Below are 14,916 nucleotides of genomic sequence, written 5' to 3' on the forward strand. Positions count from 1 at the left end.
AAGGCTTTTGTGGTTCAACGCTGGGTTGTGCTAGTATAAAACCAAATTAAAGGCTGTTTATCTACAGCAGTGCACTCCTGAGATAGAGAGAGAGAGAGAGAACACATATACTACAGCTGAAGGATAGATTTGTTGATGTATTGGGGATTGTTGAATATTTTGAGAGGAGAGAGGAAGTACAGATGATGAAAGGGGATGGAGGAGCTTCCATTTGTGGTGGTTTCTCTGAAAATGTTTGAACGGTAACTTGGAGACCCCTATAAACATATGAACTTTAAATGAACTCCTGTAATTTTATTCACTATGAAGTCGATCCACTATGAAAATTCTAAATTGTTAATGGCCATAGATGGAACAAGTATGCTCGATGAACTGTAATAACATCTGGTAGAGCATTGCACTAGGAACGACAAGGTCATGGGTTCGATTCCCATGCAGCACACATACTTTGAATGTACTGCAAGTCGCTTTCCATAAAAGCATCTGTCTAATACATTTGTTAAATGAAATGTCACATCCATCACTGCAAGGTGTTGTGATATTCTGTCTCATTTGGTGATGGCAGCATGCCTCATTTGACACTTCACCATGTCACTTATTCACTGTAGTTTCATTTTCACCCATCACATCTTCGTGTATCAAGTCATTTCACAATCAAGTGGCATTTGCCAGCAAACAAAAAATAATGCCGTCATAATAGTCCTTAAACCCTTGGTGAGAATAAAAGGCCTGGGCGCTTGTATAATGACACATAAACACAGTGCTTAAATATGAGGAGCTTTTTAAAGAGGTATCTATCTTCACTGCTCTTATTGTGAATTCACAAGCATTATGTTCTCTCTCTGTCTATCATTGGAGGTAATTACACCCTCTCTCTCTCAAAAGAGAGGAGTACCTCTATGGAGGACTCTTCTCTCCTAACACATCAAAAGGCAATAATAGGCCATAGTCTCTTTGTAAGACATGCATTTCATACATCAGATGTAATTTTTCTACAGGATCAAACAAAGCGGTGAACAATGTGTTTGATGGCTGGAGTACATCTCCTTTAATAAGTTTAGCAGTTAATTAATCAGTGTCAGAGTAATGCTTGCGTAGTATGTAACCTTAGTCAACAAAGTCAGTGGTTTTGCCCTGCGGTGCATTTTTTTCTTGCTATTCATCATTTTAGAACAATTGTTTGATCATTATATACTTGCATTTCTGAGGGAAGGGGTCTTGACGTCATTTAAAGGGATAGTTCACCTGAATAGGAAAATTGTCGTAATTTGCTCACACTTATGTTGGTCCAAATATGTACTTTCTTTGTTCCATGGAACGCAAAAGGAGAAATTTTGAAGACTGTGAAGGTCACTCTTTTCCATTCACATTGAATGGGGACCGAAAGCTTCAAAATGGATATAAAACACAGGAATGTGCCATGAAAGTGTTCAATGCAACTAAGTATTTAAGGGGTCATATGACGTTGCTAAAAAGAACATTATGTTGTGTATTTGGTGTAATGCAATGTGTTAATGCGGTTTAAGGTTAAAAAAACTAATTATTTTCCACATAATCTACATCTTTGTTGGTCCTCTATGCCCCACCTTTCTGAAATGCATCGAATTTTACAAAGCTCATCGTTCTGAAAAGCGATGTGTATGCTGATTGGCCAGCTATCCAGTGCGTTGTGATTGGCTGAATACCTCAAGCGTGTGACGGAAATGTTACGCCCCTTACCATACTGTGATGCTGTGATGAGACAACACCAACAAAACCCATTATAAACGAGGCATTTGTTGCATCCAGTGGGGACATAATTACTGATTATAATGATTTATACTGTCTTTTTTATGCATTGCGTATCATGCCGCGTAAACATAAAACCATGTCTGCATTTGTGATCGGAGAAAAGACAAACAACAAGCGCTACTCTACACTGCCCAAAACTCTAGTTTGAATCGTCAGTGACAAATTCTTTAAACATAAAAAACGTACTTACAGGCTGTGAGTTAGAAGCGCCAGACTGTCCTTGCAAAGTTGGAACTACCTCACTTTATAGAAACAGCCTTTGTGCACAGATGCAACAGTCCTCCATAAAAGTCCTCCATATCTAAATATTTGGGTTGAACTGTTCTGGAACAGTGTTGTAAATACAACTTAACCACTGATTTCTAGTTGTGTCTTCTTTTGGAAGGCCAAACAAAGTAGTTTCGCTTTCACAACGAAACACACAGCGTCACACACGGCGGGCTTGAAAACGGCGCGGCCGGCAGGCTTGCGGCAACCACATGTGATGACCCCGGGCTGGACTCCGCTTCGTCCACGGTGAAAGCCGATCCGGCGATCCACAGCGCAAAGTTGATGTATTTCCTCAGCGACCAGCACGGATCAGCTCTAGGCATGACGAAGCGGATATCATCCTCTTTTGGAAGACCAAACAAAGTAGTTTCGATTTCACAATCGAATAATTTTCACGATTTTATCTATGCACGAACAGCTTGTAACACTCCAAAGAGAAAGTTTGCAAATTTGAAATTGCATCATATGACCCCTTTTATTAGTCTGCAATATAAGTCTTGTGTATATAAGTGAAACCAGAAATCCTATGGCAGGATAAATAGTGAAGTATGTTCTTTTCAATGAATCTCTTTACAAAATGTTACTCGAATCACACTGATCTGTTTCTCAAGTTTGACTCACTGACTGATTCGTTCGTAGCGTTTTACAGCTCACAGTTGAAGGAAAGATTATTATTGAATAAAGATTTAAAATCTGTATATTTTTCACATAAAACGATTGTGTAATTAGCTGTCAACTATATCAACCATATTTTTAGTGTTTTTTGTTTTGTTTTGAAGCTTGAAAGGTTCAGTTCAACCTCAAAAAATCACCTTTTCATCCTTGTATCACTTTAAAAATATATATTTTCCAATGGAGCACAAAAGAAGAAATTCTGAAGACACTGAAGCTTGCTCTTTTTTCCCCATTCATTACCGTGAACAGGGACTGTAACTTACAAGTTTCAAAATGGACGTAAAACACTTAAAAGTACCATTAAAGTGATCCATGCAACTCACATACCATTTTAGAAGTCTTTTGAAGGCATAAATCCTTGGCACATTAATAGGTGAAATAGTAGTGTCCTTTTAAGGCCGATCTTTTCAGTTATATGGTTCATAAAACCAAACTTGAATCAGACTGATCTGTTCTGACTCAGTGATTCATTTGCAGCATTTAACAGCTCACTGGAAGAAAAGATTGACAGTGAATATATATTAAAATTTCAGTATGTTTTTTTACTCAAATTATTGTGTAATGTAAGTCTATTGTGCTTTGAAGCTTGAAAGCATCATTCCAACAAAAAAATATATATTCTGAAGAAATAATTGATAAATAATTTATTTAATCTGCTCACCCTTGTATCACTTTAAATACTTTTTTTTCCCTATGGAAGACAAAATTAGTTAATTATCAAAATGGTAACAAGTGTGGCTGGAAAGCTTCACAAAATATTATAAAGTAGTCCATAGTGTTCACAAGTAGCTGATTACAAAATTAAAAGTTTTAGGTGAACCATCCCTTTAAGACTGTATATATTGATGGAGAACCCACAGTATGGCCCAGATCAGTTTACTTTGTTTACATAAACCAGAAACCGTGGCTGTATTAATATTGCCGCCCGTGTTTTAACATGTAGCATCGTGTCTAGAGTTGTTACACACCCCTCCACCAAGTGTTATCAGAAAGCACACAAGCAACAGGAGCATTACAGCATGCCAGCCATTTCTCTCCTGCTGACATTTGCCATTCATTCACATTCACATCAGCATGAGTTTTCTTTTCTGTGGTTCTTTTTATGTCTCTCCCATGCACCTTTTCAGTTTCTCTGCCTTCCTCCTTTGTTAGCTTGTTGTTCTCTTGTAAAGAACGAATAAAAGCAATCATGCCTTGAATGACTGAAGGTCAAATTGTGTGTGTTCATAAAACCCTGGACTTTGACCTGCATGTCAATATTCAGTTCAGAATAAGGGAGTGAAGCAGCTGCTCATCGTCTGTCTGCTCGAGGTAGTGAAGTGTCAGTCAGCCCTACTTTTATACCATCTTCTTAAATTACTAGGAAGAAATTGAGAAAAATATATACAGAGTATACTTCCTTTTTTTACCACCTGCTATTGCCAGGTGAATTTAGAATTAATTGGCTATAGTGTACAAACATATTGTAGTGTTCTCAGACAAGGACGAGGCATTTTGATGTACAAGGGGAGTTTATTTGGGCTGTTGTCGGGCCACAACCCACGCCGTTCACACCCCGACTTCTAAGAGAACCGCACTTGAACCAGCGAGGCACTCTTCTGCCCCCTCCTTCTCTCTGTTTCCCCTTACACACACACAGGAGCGGAGCCTCTTTTCACATCCAACTCGAACATCCAATAACAGTTTGCAACACAAAAATTAATAAAGTGCAACATTAAGATTAAACACATTGTTATCTACAACACAACAATATTTTGAACATGCTACAATATTTTAAAGTTGTTATTATTATTAATATCATCATACACTACTGTTAAAAAATTTGGGAACATTAATGGCCAGTTTTACTAACAGCTTGCGCCAGCGCAAACTGTCTTTTGGCATAAAAATTGTACTGTCAGGATTTACCAAAGACGAGCAGTGAAGAATTAGTGCTGAAAAGGCGTGAACACAGAATATGCATTTGTAGGAGTTTCCCTTTCAGACGCAAAAGTTATGGGAGGGAGTTTTCAATTGAATCACGCAAAGTGATTTACTAATGTTTGCGCTCGTCAAATAACTGGCATTTGCACCATTATTTAACGTCCAAAAAAGTCTTAAACTATTTTGCGCTTGAAATGGCTGCAATTATTGTTGCAAGGAAGATGCACCGCAGAGAACAGAGAGCGCATGGTAGAAGGGAGATGGTTTTTTCCACACATATTAATTTATTTTGATACATACCGTTTGCCAAGCCATGTTATTTTTAATTTGCTACAGGAAGTAAAAGACGACTTGGAACCCTCAACTAGGAGTCACGCAATACTAAGTCTATCAAACCTTAATTTTTTGGCCTCTGATTCTTTTCAACATACTGTGGCTTCTTTATTTCTTTATTCTTTATTTGCCAGTAATATTTCCCCTCCCATCGACGCTGTTTTGGAATTGCGCTCTCGTGCTAATTTGCCCTGTTTAGTAAAACTTTTTAAAAAGAAATTAATACTTTTTTCAGCAATGGTCCATTAAATAGATTTTGTCTTTACTATCACTTTTCAACAATTTCAAATAAGTACTGTTCTTTTGAACTTTCAATATATCAAATAATCCTCAAAAATGTATCAGTTTCCACAAAAAATGTTAAAGGGATAGTTCACCCCAAAATTTAAATTCTGTCGTTAATTACTCACCCTCATGTCGTTCCAAACCCGTAAGACCTTCGTTCATCTTCGGAACACGAATTAAGATGTTTTTGATTAAATGTGAGAGCTCTCAGACCCTGCATAGACAGCAACGCAACTGAAATGTTCCCAGGTCCAGAAATGTAGTAAGGACATCGGTAAAACAGTCCATGTGACGTCAGTGGCTCAACTTCAGTTTTGTGAAACTAAGAGAATACTTTTTGAGCGCAAAGAAAACAAAAATAACAATTTATTTAACAAGTCTTCTCCCCCGAGTTACGTCTTCCGCCATTTTGGAGAGTACCCAAGAGTGTTGATTACGTTCGGGAGAGAAAGCATAATCTGCGTAATCAGCATTGTTTATGCTTAGGGTAAAGCGTGCATATGTGTTGTGATACTCTCTAAAATGGTGGAAGATGTAACTCGGGGGAGAAGAATTGTTGAATAAATTGAAAACTGAAGTTGAGCCACTGATTGTTTTACCAATGTCCTTACTACATTTCTGGACCTGGGAACATTACAGTTGCGTTGCTGTCTATGTAGGGTCTGAGAGCTCTCACATTTCATCAAAAATATCTTAATTTGTATTCCGAAGATGAACGAAGGTCTTACAGGTTTGGAACGACATGAGGGTGAGTAATTAATGACAGGATTTTCATTTTTGGGTGAACTAACCCTTTAAGCAGCACAACTGTTTTCAACAGATAAGAATTTTAGAATGATTTCTGAAGGATCAGGTGACACTGAAGACTGGAGTAATGACTAAATAAATAGACTAAATAAAACTAAAACCAAATAAATTATATTTTATAATAAATTTAAATAGAAAACAATTGTTTTAAATTGCAGTAATATTTCATAATATTACCATTTTATTTTTGATCAGATAAATGCAGCCTTGGTCAGCATAAGAGACTTTTTAAAAAATCTTACTGACCATACTGATGAAACGTCTTCATTAATTGTATTACTTTTATTCTCATGACAATGTGTTAGTTTGTTTGTTTTTTGTCATTTTTTGACACATTTTGTCAATGTGTCACAGCTCATATACATGACAAACTAGTCTGTCTCTTAGTGAAACGGTACCTGTCACAAAAACATGAAGACAGATACCTCATATTTTCGTTTTGGAGGCTTAATGCAAGGAATATTCCGCGTATGTATCACCACATGGAGTTTTGAGGTAATAATGTGCGCTGTGACTCCTAACAGATGTTTTCTTTAATATATTGTTTTGGTTTTTTATTTGAATCGTGTATGTCACTTACATCTGCAACAGTCTGCCTATCGCTCTTACAATTCCATTTAAACCATATTGCAGTTCTTAATAATGTTACCAGTGAGTAACTCTGAGTGACTTTATTTATTTGCCAGTTTTTACTCACAAGAAAAGAATATCTATTAAGCATAGCTGAACATCAGAAATGACAAACTTGTGTTCTTTTTCTTTGCAGAGGAAAGGCCGGACTGCTCCAAGGCGAGATGTGAGGTGCAGTTTTCTCCACGCTGCCCTGAGGACTCCATATTAATCGAGGGCTACGCTCCACCAGGTGAATGTTGCCCCCTGCCCAGCCGCTGCGTGTGTAGCCCAGCTGGGTGTCTGAGGAAAGTTTGCCAGCCTGGGCACCTCAACATCCTGGTATCCAAGAGCTCAGGCAAACCTGGCGAGTGCTGTGATCTCTACGAATGCAAACCAGGTAATAAAGTTCAATATTAAGTTGTTGTGATGTCTTCGATTCCAACTAGCTAACAGCAACCAAACCAGTATAAACCGGTCTGCGCTAGCAAGGTATAAAGGAATAGTTCTCCAAAATAAGAAAAGGTCTATTTTTGACAATGGCAATGACTGTGTAAAGGTTCTTCTAAGAGCTTCAACTTTTATGTTCAATGAAAAACAAACAACATACAGTACATGTTTGGAATGACATGAGGATGAGTATATGATGACAGAATTTTCATTTGTGGGTGAAATATCCCTCTGTGTTGGTTTTTCTAAAATAAAAAGCATGCAGTGTCAACTTTTCTTGCAATATCAAATTCTTTTCCTGCTACAGCAATGGATGGATTGTTGTAGAGTCTTGGGAATCCACACCAGGAACCGGCTAGTGATAGATTCAAATTCTTTGCAGGTTATCTCAAGATGCTGTCATAGTACCTTAATTTTAATATATCTTCTTCTGTCATGCTGTATTTTGCTACAATATGGCAGCCTTGAGCAGAGATAGGTACTTGGCTTCAACATGACATAAAAAACAACAACAGTAATTCATTTCCCAATGCACTAAAGAGTGCAATTTCGGGATTTGGGAGTTTGCCAAAGCCTTTGAGACACGCTAAAGCCATAGGCTGTTGAAAATACATGAGTGGTTCTGCTTCCAGAGACAGTTTGGTAGATAGGACACAAATGCATTTGGTTCGATTTTGTAAAAGACACTTTTCTGAAAAACAAGTAAAATTTACATGAAATAGAACATTTTTAATAGAGATTTTTAAAGAATTCATCAGTTCACATTATTCATAATATGTCATTGAAAGATGATCATAACTTGCCTCTGAAACTGTCAGCTGGATGATGTTAACCTGCTGCAAATAACATTTCATTTAATTTTTTTGTACTCAATGTTTGACATTAAACCTACATTGTATGACTTAAGCACTATAAACGGCATGTGTGGACGTTTATGGTGCGATATAACAGGTAAATCACTTGCTTGGATGAGAGTTTGATGAGTTGTGTTAATTAGAGGCTTTGATGAGAAGTGCTAAATGTTTTATGTCTTGTTTTGTGTTCAGTGTTCAGTGTAGACTGCAGCACAGTAGAGTGTCCACCAGTGAAGCCTGTCCAGTGTCCGGCAGACAGCTATGAGACACAGGTCAGACTGACAGCAGATGGCTGCTGCACCCTTCCTACCAGGTTAGATGTTGTAACTGTCTCACACTCACAATTGAGGTTAGAATGTAACGCATGTCTCATACTCACTTCAGGTTAGCGTTATGTCTATTTGCAAATTAGGTACGGTCGCTACACTCACAATGAAGGTTAGACTGTTACATCTGACTGATGCTCACAGTGTAGGTTAGTTTTGCACTGACAACTCAAGTTAGAAGTTACACCTATCTCACTCTCACAGTCGCAGTTACACCATTACACTAGTCTCATGCTCACAATTATAATTAGATGTTACACCTGTGTAACTCTCTTCATGTATAGTTACACTGTTTCATATGTTTCACATTCACAGTCTAGGTTAGACGTTATACCTGTCTCACTCGCACAATTCCAAATAGACCATTATGCCTGTCTCATGCTGACAATCCTGATTAGACATTACACGTTTCATCTCTTTCACACTTACAATTCAGTCTAGGTTAGTCTGACTCACTCTCTTTAGACTGTTACACCTGTCTCATGCTCACAATCTTGATTAGATGTTACACCTGTCTCATGCTGGCAATCCAGGTGAGATGTTACATGTTTCATGTTCATAATCCAGTTTAGACATTACACTTGTTAGAGTATAGGTTAGACGTACACCTGTCTCATGCTCACACTCCAGGTTACACGCTTACATCTGTCACACACACACACACACACACACACACAGTCCAGGTTGCACATTTAAACCTGTCTCTCACTCACAGTCTAGGATAGACTTCACACCTGTCTCCTGCTAATAATCCAGGTTAGAGCAAAGCAAACAAAAAAAAGTCACAAAAAAAAATACAATTATTTTTCACTATTTTAGCACTGGTTCTTAAGTCCCAGTGTGTTTCAGACTATTAATATTGTATTATTTCAGCACTGAAAGTTAATAACTTCAGAGTGACAGAAGAGAGTGTTTTGTTGTTATGAATTAGGTATGACAGGCCCCCCGCCAGCATCACTCTCGCTCTCTCTCTCTCTCTTCTACTCAGATGTGAGTGTTTGCCTGGCCTCTGCACCTTCACACAGTGCTCAGCGGGGACTTCCCCACAGGTCGTGTCCCGTGGAGATGGAACACCTGGGAGGTGCTGCGATGTGTTTGAGTGTGTCAACGGTAGGCTCTGTTTTCTGTGTGTCTTAATTAGTGTTTATGTGTAGGTGTTTTGGGAAGGTCGTCTAGTCAGTGGGCAGAACCCTGCCGCTGCTGCCATAGTGACCGGCCATTAGCTAAAACAGAACATTACCCAAAACACACTACAGAAAATACACACTTTTACTGCATCTGTTTCTCTCTTTTAAAAAATCAATTTGCAGTGTTTTTAATGTTAATTGGATGGAATTTTAATTAATTTAGCATTTAATGGCTTTAATAAACCCCAAAAAGACATAACGTATTATTGTTCCCCAAATTACTCTTTCTGTGTCTCTGCAAGGCATAAGTGAATGTCGGCTGAGCAGTACAGCCGCTCCCTATACTTAGAGTACGCAGTTTGCGTAGGGCACCAACTCCCAGGGGGGCAGCATCCCAGTTGCTCAAACAAAAACGTTCGTTCTATATTAATATTAAAATTAACATATACATAAATAAAAATCTAAACATGAATATATAGCTAAAATTATTAAAAATGCATTTTACGATGAATGCAGTAGGCTAAGCACACGTGACGCGCCATTCCTGCATCCTCTTCCCGCGACCGCTCGCACCTCATCTTTGTGCCTGAATGCAAATGATCATAACTGATGGACAGCTATGCCCGTGAAAAGACATCAGCAATCCGGTGCCGAGAAAAGAAAAAAAGATGAAGCCCGTGCATCACTTTCAGGTACATTCATAATCCTATGAAACTTGTTGACGTTAATAACGTGTTTTAATGTCAGTAATAATTTAACCACCAACAGCGCATCTAATATTCTCTCTGACTTTCCATGTTCCCTTACGAAAATTAGCCATGGTTTTACTACGAATAAAACCAAAAATCATGGTCCTTGTAGCCATTGATGGTAACCACAAATGAACCATGGTTTTGTTACTTCAAATAATAGTTTACAAAGAAGTATTAAGATAATATTTTTTGTGGTTATAAAATCAGACCTAAGCCAACAACCACCTTTAAAATTACTTAAAATGCATTATATAAAACAATGAGACAATAATGATTGGTTGATTAATAATTATATGGTTTCATAACACTGTTAAAATACATAATGTACTACAAAATAAACAATATATGTACATTACATATTATTACAAATGCCTGCAAAGGGAGCCAAAGTCCTGGTAATTGATGCTGTTACACTTTCAGGATGATCAAGTCCTTTAATATTGACCAAACATTTAGGCTAATTCAAATATCCACTTAATCTTTCATTTTTGGCCACCTTTTTGCAATAGAAATGCTACAGCCTCTATAATATTATAAACAAAAACATGTGGACATCACAACCTTTACAAAAATTAACCATGGTTTTATCGTAGTAAAACTGCTTAGTTTTCTTTTGCGTGATTTGTGTGAATGCATGAGACTATAAAGTCAATCAGACAACTGTATTAATAAAATAATAGCCATAGGTAACTGTCTAGAGCTACAATTGTAATTTATAAATAATACAATTTAATTACAATATATATACTTTTATATTTTATTAAAGTTCTATTTTGACCCCTATAGTAGGTGTTTTTTTTGTTGTTGTTTTTTTACATCCATAATATTTGGGGGAGGGGGTACAACAATACAGTTCTGCTTAGGGCACCCATTTGGCCAGCAGCGGCCCTGCGGCTGAGTATTGTAGTTAGAGCTACATTAACAGCAATTTTCTGATAATTTCAGAAAATAGCTTTAGCTATGTTGAATTATATTACTATAAATTTGCATATTTAAGAATGTATGCCTTTTTATACTTATAATTTGAAGTTAATATAATGTAATTGATAATTTGATATTTGTATTTTTTATTTATACTGTATGATGGGGAATTTATTTTTCTTCATTTTTGAATTCTTGACGTTAGGTTGCATATTCTTTGTTCTTTATTCTTTCTTTTTTCTTCTTCTTTTTTCTTTTTTTGCCAAATGGAGAGCAAACACTCAAAATAAAGAAGCATAGTCTGGTAAATATATTTATCTGTGCCCTTTTCAAACAAAATGACAACAATGTTACACTTCAAGTTTAATTCACTTCTATTTTTGTGACATCGTGTGTAGAAATGGTGGTACCAAAAAAAGAGGCTTAGACTACCATTGCAATTTAAGTATATGTTTGTGTGTGTGAGAAGTGTAAAAGGAAAATGGAACATCTCAACAAGAGAAACTCAAATGAGCAGATGGTATAACAACAGGTTTATGACAGAACAGAATATATATATATATAACACAAAATACATTGTTATTCTATTCTCTATAAGGTTATTTTTGAAAGCACTTGTGCCTCTTGTGCACAGCCATACACAAACACTACACAGTGCTCCCTAACTAATAAAACCTGCGCTGAGAGTTGGGACAGAAAGAGAGAGTTTAACCCCACAGTCACTGTGGGCATAGCTGTGTGCAGGTGGTGGAGAACTCTTTCAGATGAAGAGACTGCAGGCAACAGGTGGACAAAAGCCACAGGAAATCAGCACCAAATCAAAGCTGGAAACATCAACGAGCACCAGGCCGTATGTCGTGCGTTGGCCTTTTCCATATTCGTGGATAGACAACCGCCAAGAGGAAGACAACAGAATCAGGGCTCCATCCAAACACAAAGGCTCAAGAGTGGTGCTTTGAATAAAGGGACCCATGAAAACAATCCCACTTCCCCTCTAGTTGTTTATTTCCTTCCTGCTTCACCTATAGCCAGGCCTAGGGCACACAATACATGAAAGACATACCAACAAAGGGAAGCAAAGCGAGTGCGACCCAAGGACTCACTTTTCCATATTCGTCATTTGGCAAGTCACCTTCCTTTCAAGCACGTATGTATATAAACAAGCTAGCATAAATAGCAGTGTGGTGTGAGGTGCCAGGTTGTGTTTCGTCTTCACAGCGGGTGGCAAAATTTGCCTTAGGCTGATTTGAGAACAAAGCGCTGAGGCTGGAGAGCAGCGCGGGGAGCATCAAAGCTCCGAACAGAAATACAGGCTAATTGAACATCTGGCCACCGGTGGCTGTGTACAGTGTAGAGGCAGATCTCATATTCCATAGCTGAGGGGATGGGGGAGAACATGAAGGAGCGATGAAAAGAGAAAATGAACTCATCCCCTTGGATGGACAGAAACTGATTAATATTCAAAAGATATCACACGGACGTCATTAGATGAGTGACCTTCTCGAGACTGTCGTGGCATCTCCACAACGGATGAAGACACTGCAGACGAATGAGAGAAAACCACAAACGGTCACGTCGGCCGATGTTGAAATTCCTCTATTTCTTTCTTCTGTGGAACATAAAGACAACATTTTGATTAATTTATCAGTCACTCCTTTTTTTGGAATGGTAGTGAATGGAGACTAAAGCTTTTTAGCTTAAAAAATAAACCAAAACACCATAAAAGTATAAAAATAACCCATAAGAGACAATAGCATTGTGTGATGAACATACAGAAATTTAACTAGTTCATCCAAAAATTAAAATTCTGTCATCATTTTGTCATTTATTCTGTCACCTTCATAATTTCTAAACATGAAGGACTTTATTCTGTGGAACATAAAAGAACATATTTTGAGAAATATCTAATCAAATATTACCAACATTCTTCAAGATATAAGAAAGTCATACAGGTTTGGAACAACCTATTAGGGTGAGTAAATTATGACAGATCTTGCATTTGTTGGGCCAAATATTCCTTTCAGTTGTAATTCACCTGATAATCTTCCCCTCTACCTTTTAGTTGAAGGATCATTGAACCAAGTGAAGTCATGAACAAATTATTCAAATGGATCAAGTGAATCTTGTGAACTGGATTAACTGATTTACTGTATTAAAAATATCCAACTCAAAAGAATGATTCGTTCACAAATCAGACACCATACTACTCTCATGAATGTGCCAAAAGAGAGCTTTTTAGTGAATAATTAGATTTCTCTGGTCTGATTTTTCCGGCAAAGCTATCGTAAGTCTTCAAATATAGTCCACAAGTTGTATTTACCACCATTTTGGAGTGCGACAGCAAAAGTCCTCATTTACTTTCATTATTTTGTAATGAGTGGCCAGAATATTCTTCAGAATATCTCTTTTTGTGTTCCACTAAAGAAGTAAAGTCATACAGGATTGGAACGACATGAGGGTGAATAGATAATGACAGAATATTCATTTTGAGTCGAACTATCCCTTTAATTTGATTTACATAATGCTGGGCTGCTGGAAACTGTCTCTATGAATCTTTAATTGGAAGAAGGAGCCGGCATCTTTCACTTCTGTCCTCTGTAATGTGTGATAAGATTTATTCAATGCAGCATGCCTTAATGAGGATTTGAGGCTTATTAAATTCAGTTCATATTGTATTTATTTGAAGTTTTTCCCTGTAGATTTGTCACACTAGCACCTCATTGACATATTGCAAGCTGGTCATTAGCTGATCCAAGACGGTCTAGATTAGTTTTGTGTAGTCTTGTGTTTTACTGTCAGCATAAACTCGGGACCAGGTTGCAGCTTATTCTGACAAAGAAACAAACAACCTGCCTGTTTAGACGGAAGGAGACCATGTGACTGACATGCAAATTGACCAACTACAATAATAGGCTGAAGCAAAAACAAATTGATCAGATAATAAGTATTTTTTGTCGTTGTTGTTAATTACGTAAAACATTTTAGCAAATTAATAAAAAAAATTTGTGATTTAATCGCAATTAATCAATTAAAAACATTATAACAAATTCTATTTATAAACTTTTTATAAATAATCCTCAAACTATATCATATAAGCAAGGTATATTTTACATAATACTTCTTTAATGGCATCTCTTTACCAAGTATGTAATATTGAGGTCTGAACTGATCTGGATACCTAGTAAAACATATAGTGAGTCATTAAAGAAATTTATGGCCACCATTTTAAACATTTTAATAGACCTAAAGTGTAAACTGTCAAACTACTTTTACATCTTTGTTTTCTCCATTCATTATTATTCCTAAAACCGGCTTGACCACCTTAATCTGTATTTTTTCAGCAGGGCAGTGTAACTACAGGAAACGTTATCTACATAGAGAATCAAAACTTTGAAGTTTCCGACGAATATTTGAGTAGATCAACCGTGCCATTTCTGAACAAATTCACGGCTTGATGATTCTAGAAACAGCAGATGTCAGACAGACAGAATGCCATCTTTCTGTGCCAGTCGCCCGCTCACTCACTCTCTCCCCAAGGCACCCGCACATACTTCCAAAGGCAAGAGTTTGGGATGGCAAGAGAGTGAGCATTCTCAGACAGTGTTTGTGCACCACATTTCTCTCTCAGACAGTGATGTCACCCTTTTGGGGAGTAGATAAGAAGAAGGACTGATTAGTAAGTGTATGTGTGAATCTAATCCAGAACATTCCTACCCTGAGCTAATCGCAACTCCTTTCCGAAAGTTTCAAAAAGTGAACTAACTTTGACCACACCAAGGAATTTCACAGTTTT

General features: G+C 37.3%; 1 protein-coding gene across 1 annotated transcript in view; it reads left to right on the forward strand.

Annotated features, from left to right (window-relative positions):
* LOC107582940 (cysteine-rich motor neuron 1 protein) overlaps positions 1–14,916 on the forward strand; it is a 134,971-nt gene that overhangs the window by 70,310 nt on the left and 49,745 nt on the right. The window contains exons 3-5 of the mRNA XM_016268965.1: positions 6,851–7,093; positions 8,190–8,310; positions 9,312–9,433. Of these exons, the coding sequence (XP_016124451.1) occupies positions 6,851–7,093; positions 8,190–8,310; positions 9,312–9,433 (486 nt within the window). The remainder of the gene's footprint in view (positions 1–6,850; positions 7,094–8,189; positions 8,311–9,311; positions 9,434–14,916) is intronic.

The sequence above is a fragment of the Sinocyclocheilus grahami genome, unplaced genomic scaffold (genome assembly GCF_001515645.1).
Source record: "Sinocyclocheilus grahami isolate Dianchi unplaced genomic scaffold, SAMN03320097.WGS_v1.1 scaffold48.1, whole genome shotgun sequence".
Lineage (NCBI taxonomy): Eukaryota > Metazoa > Chordata > Actinopteri > Cypriniformes > Cyprinidae > Sinocyclocheilus > Sinocyclocheilus grahami.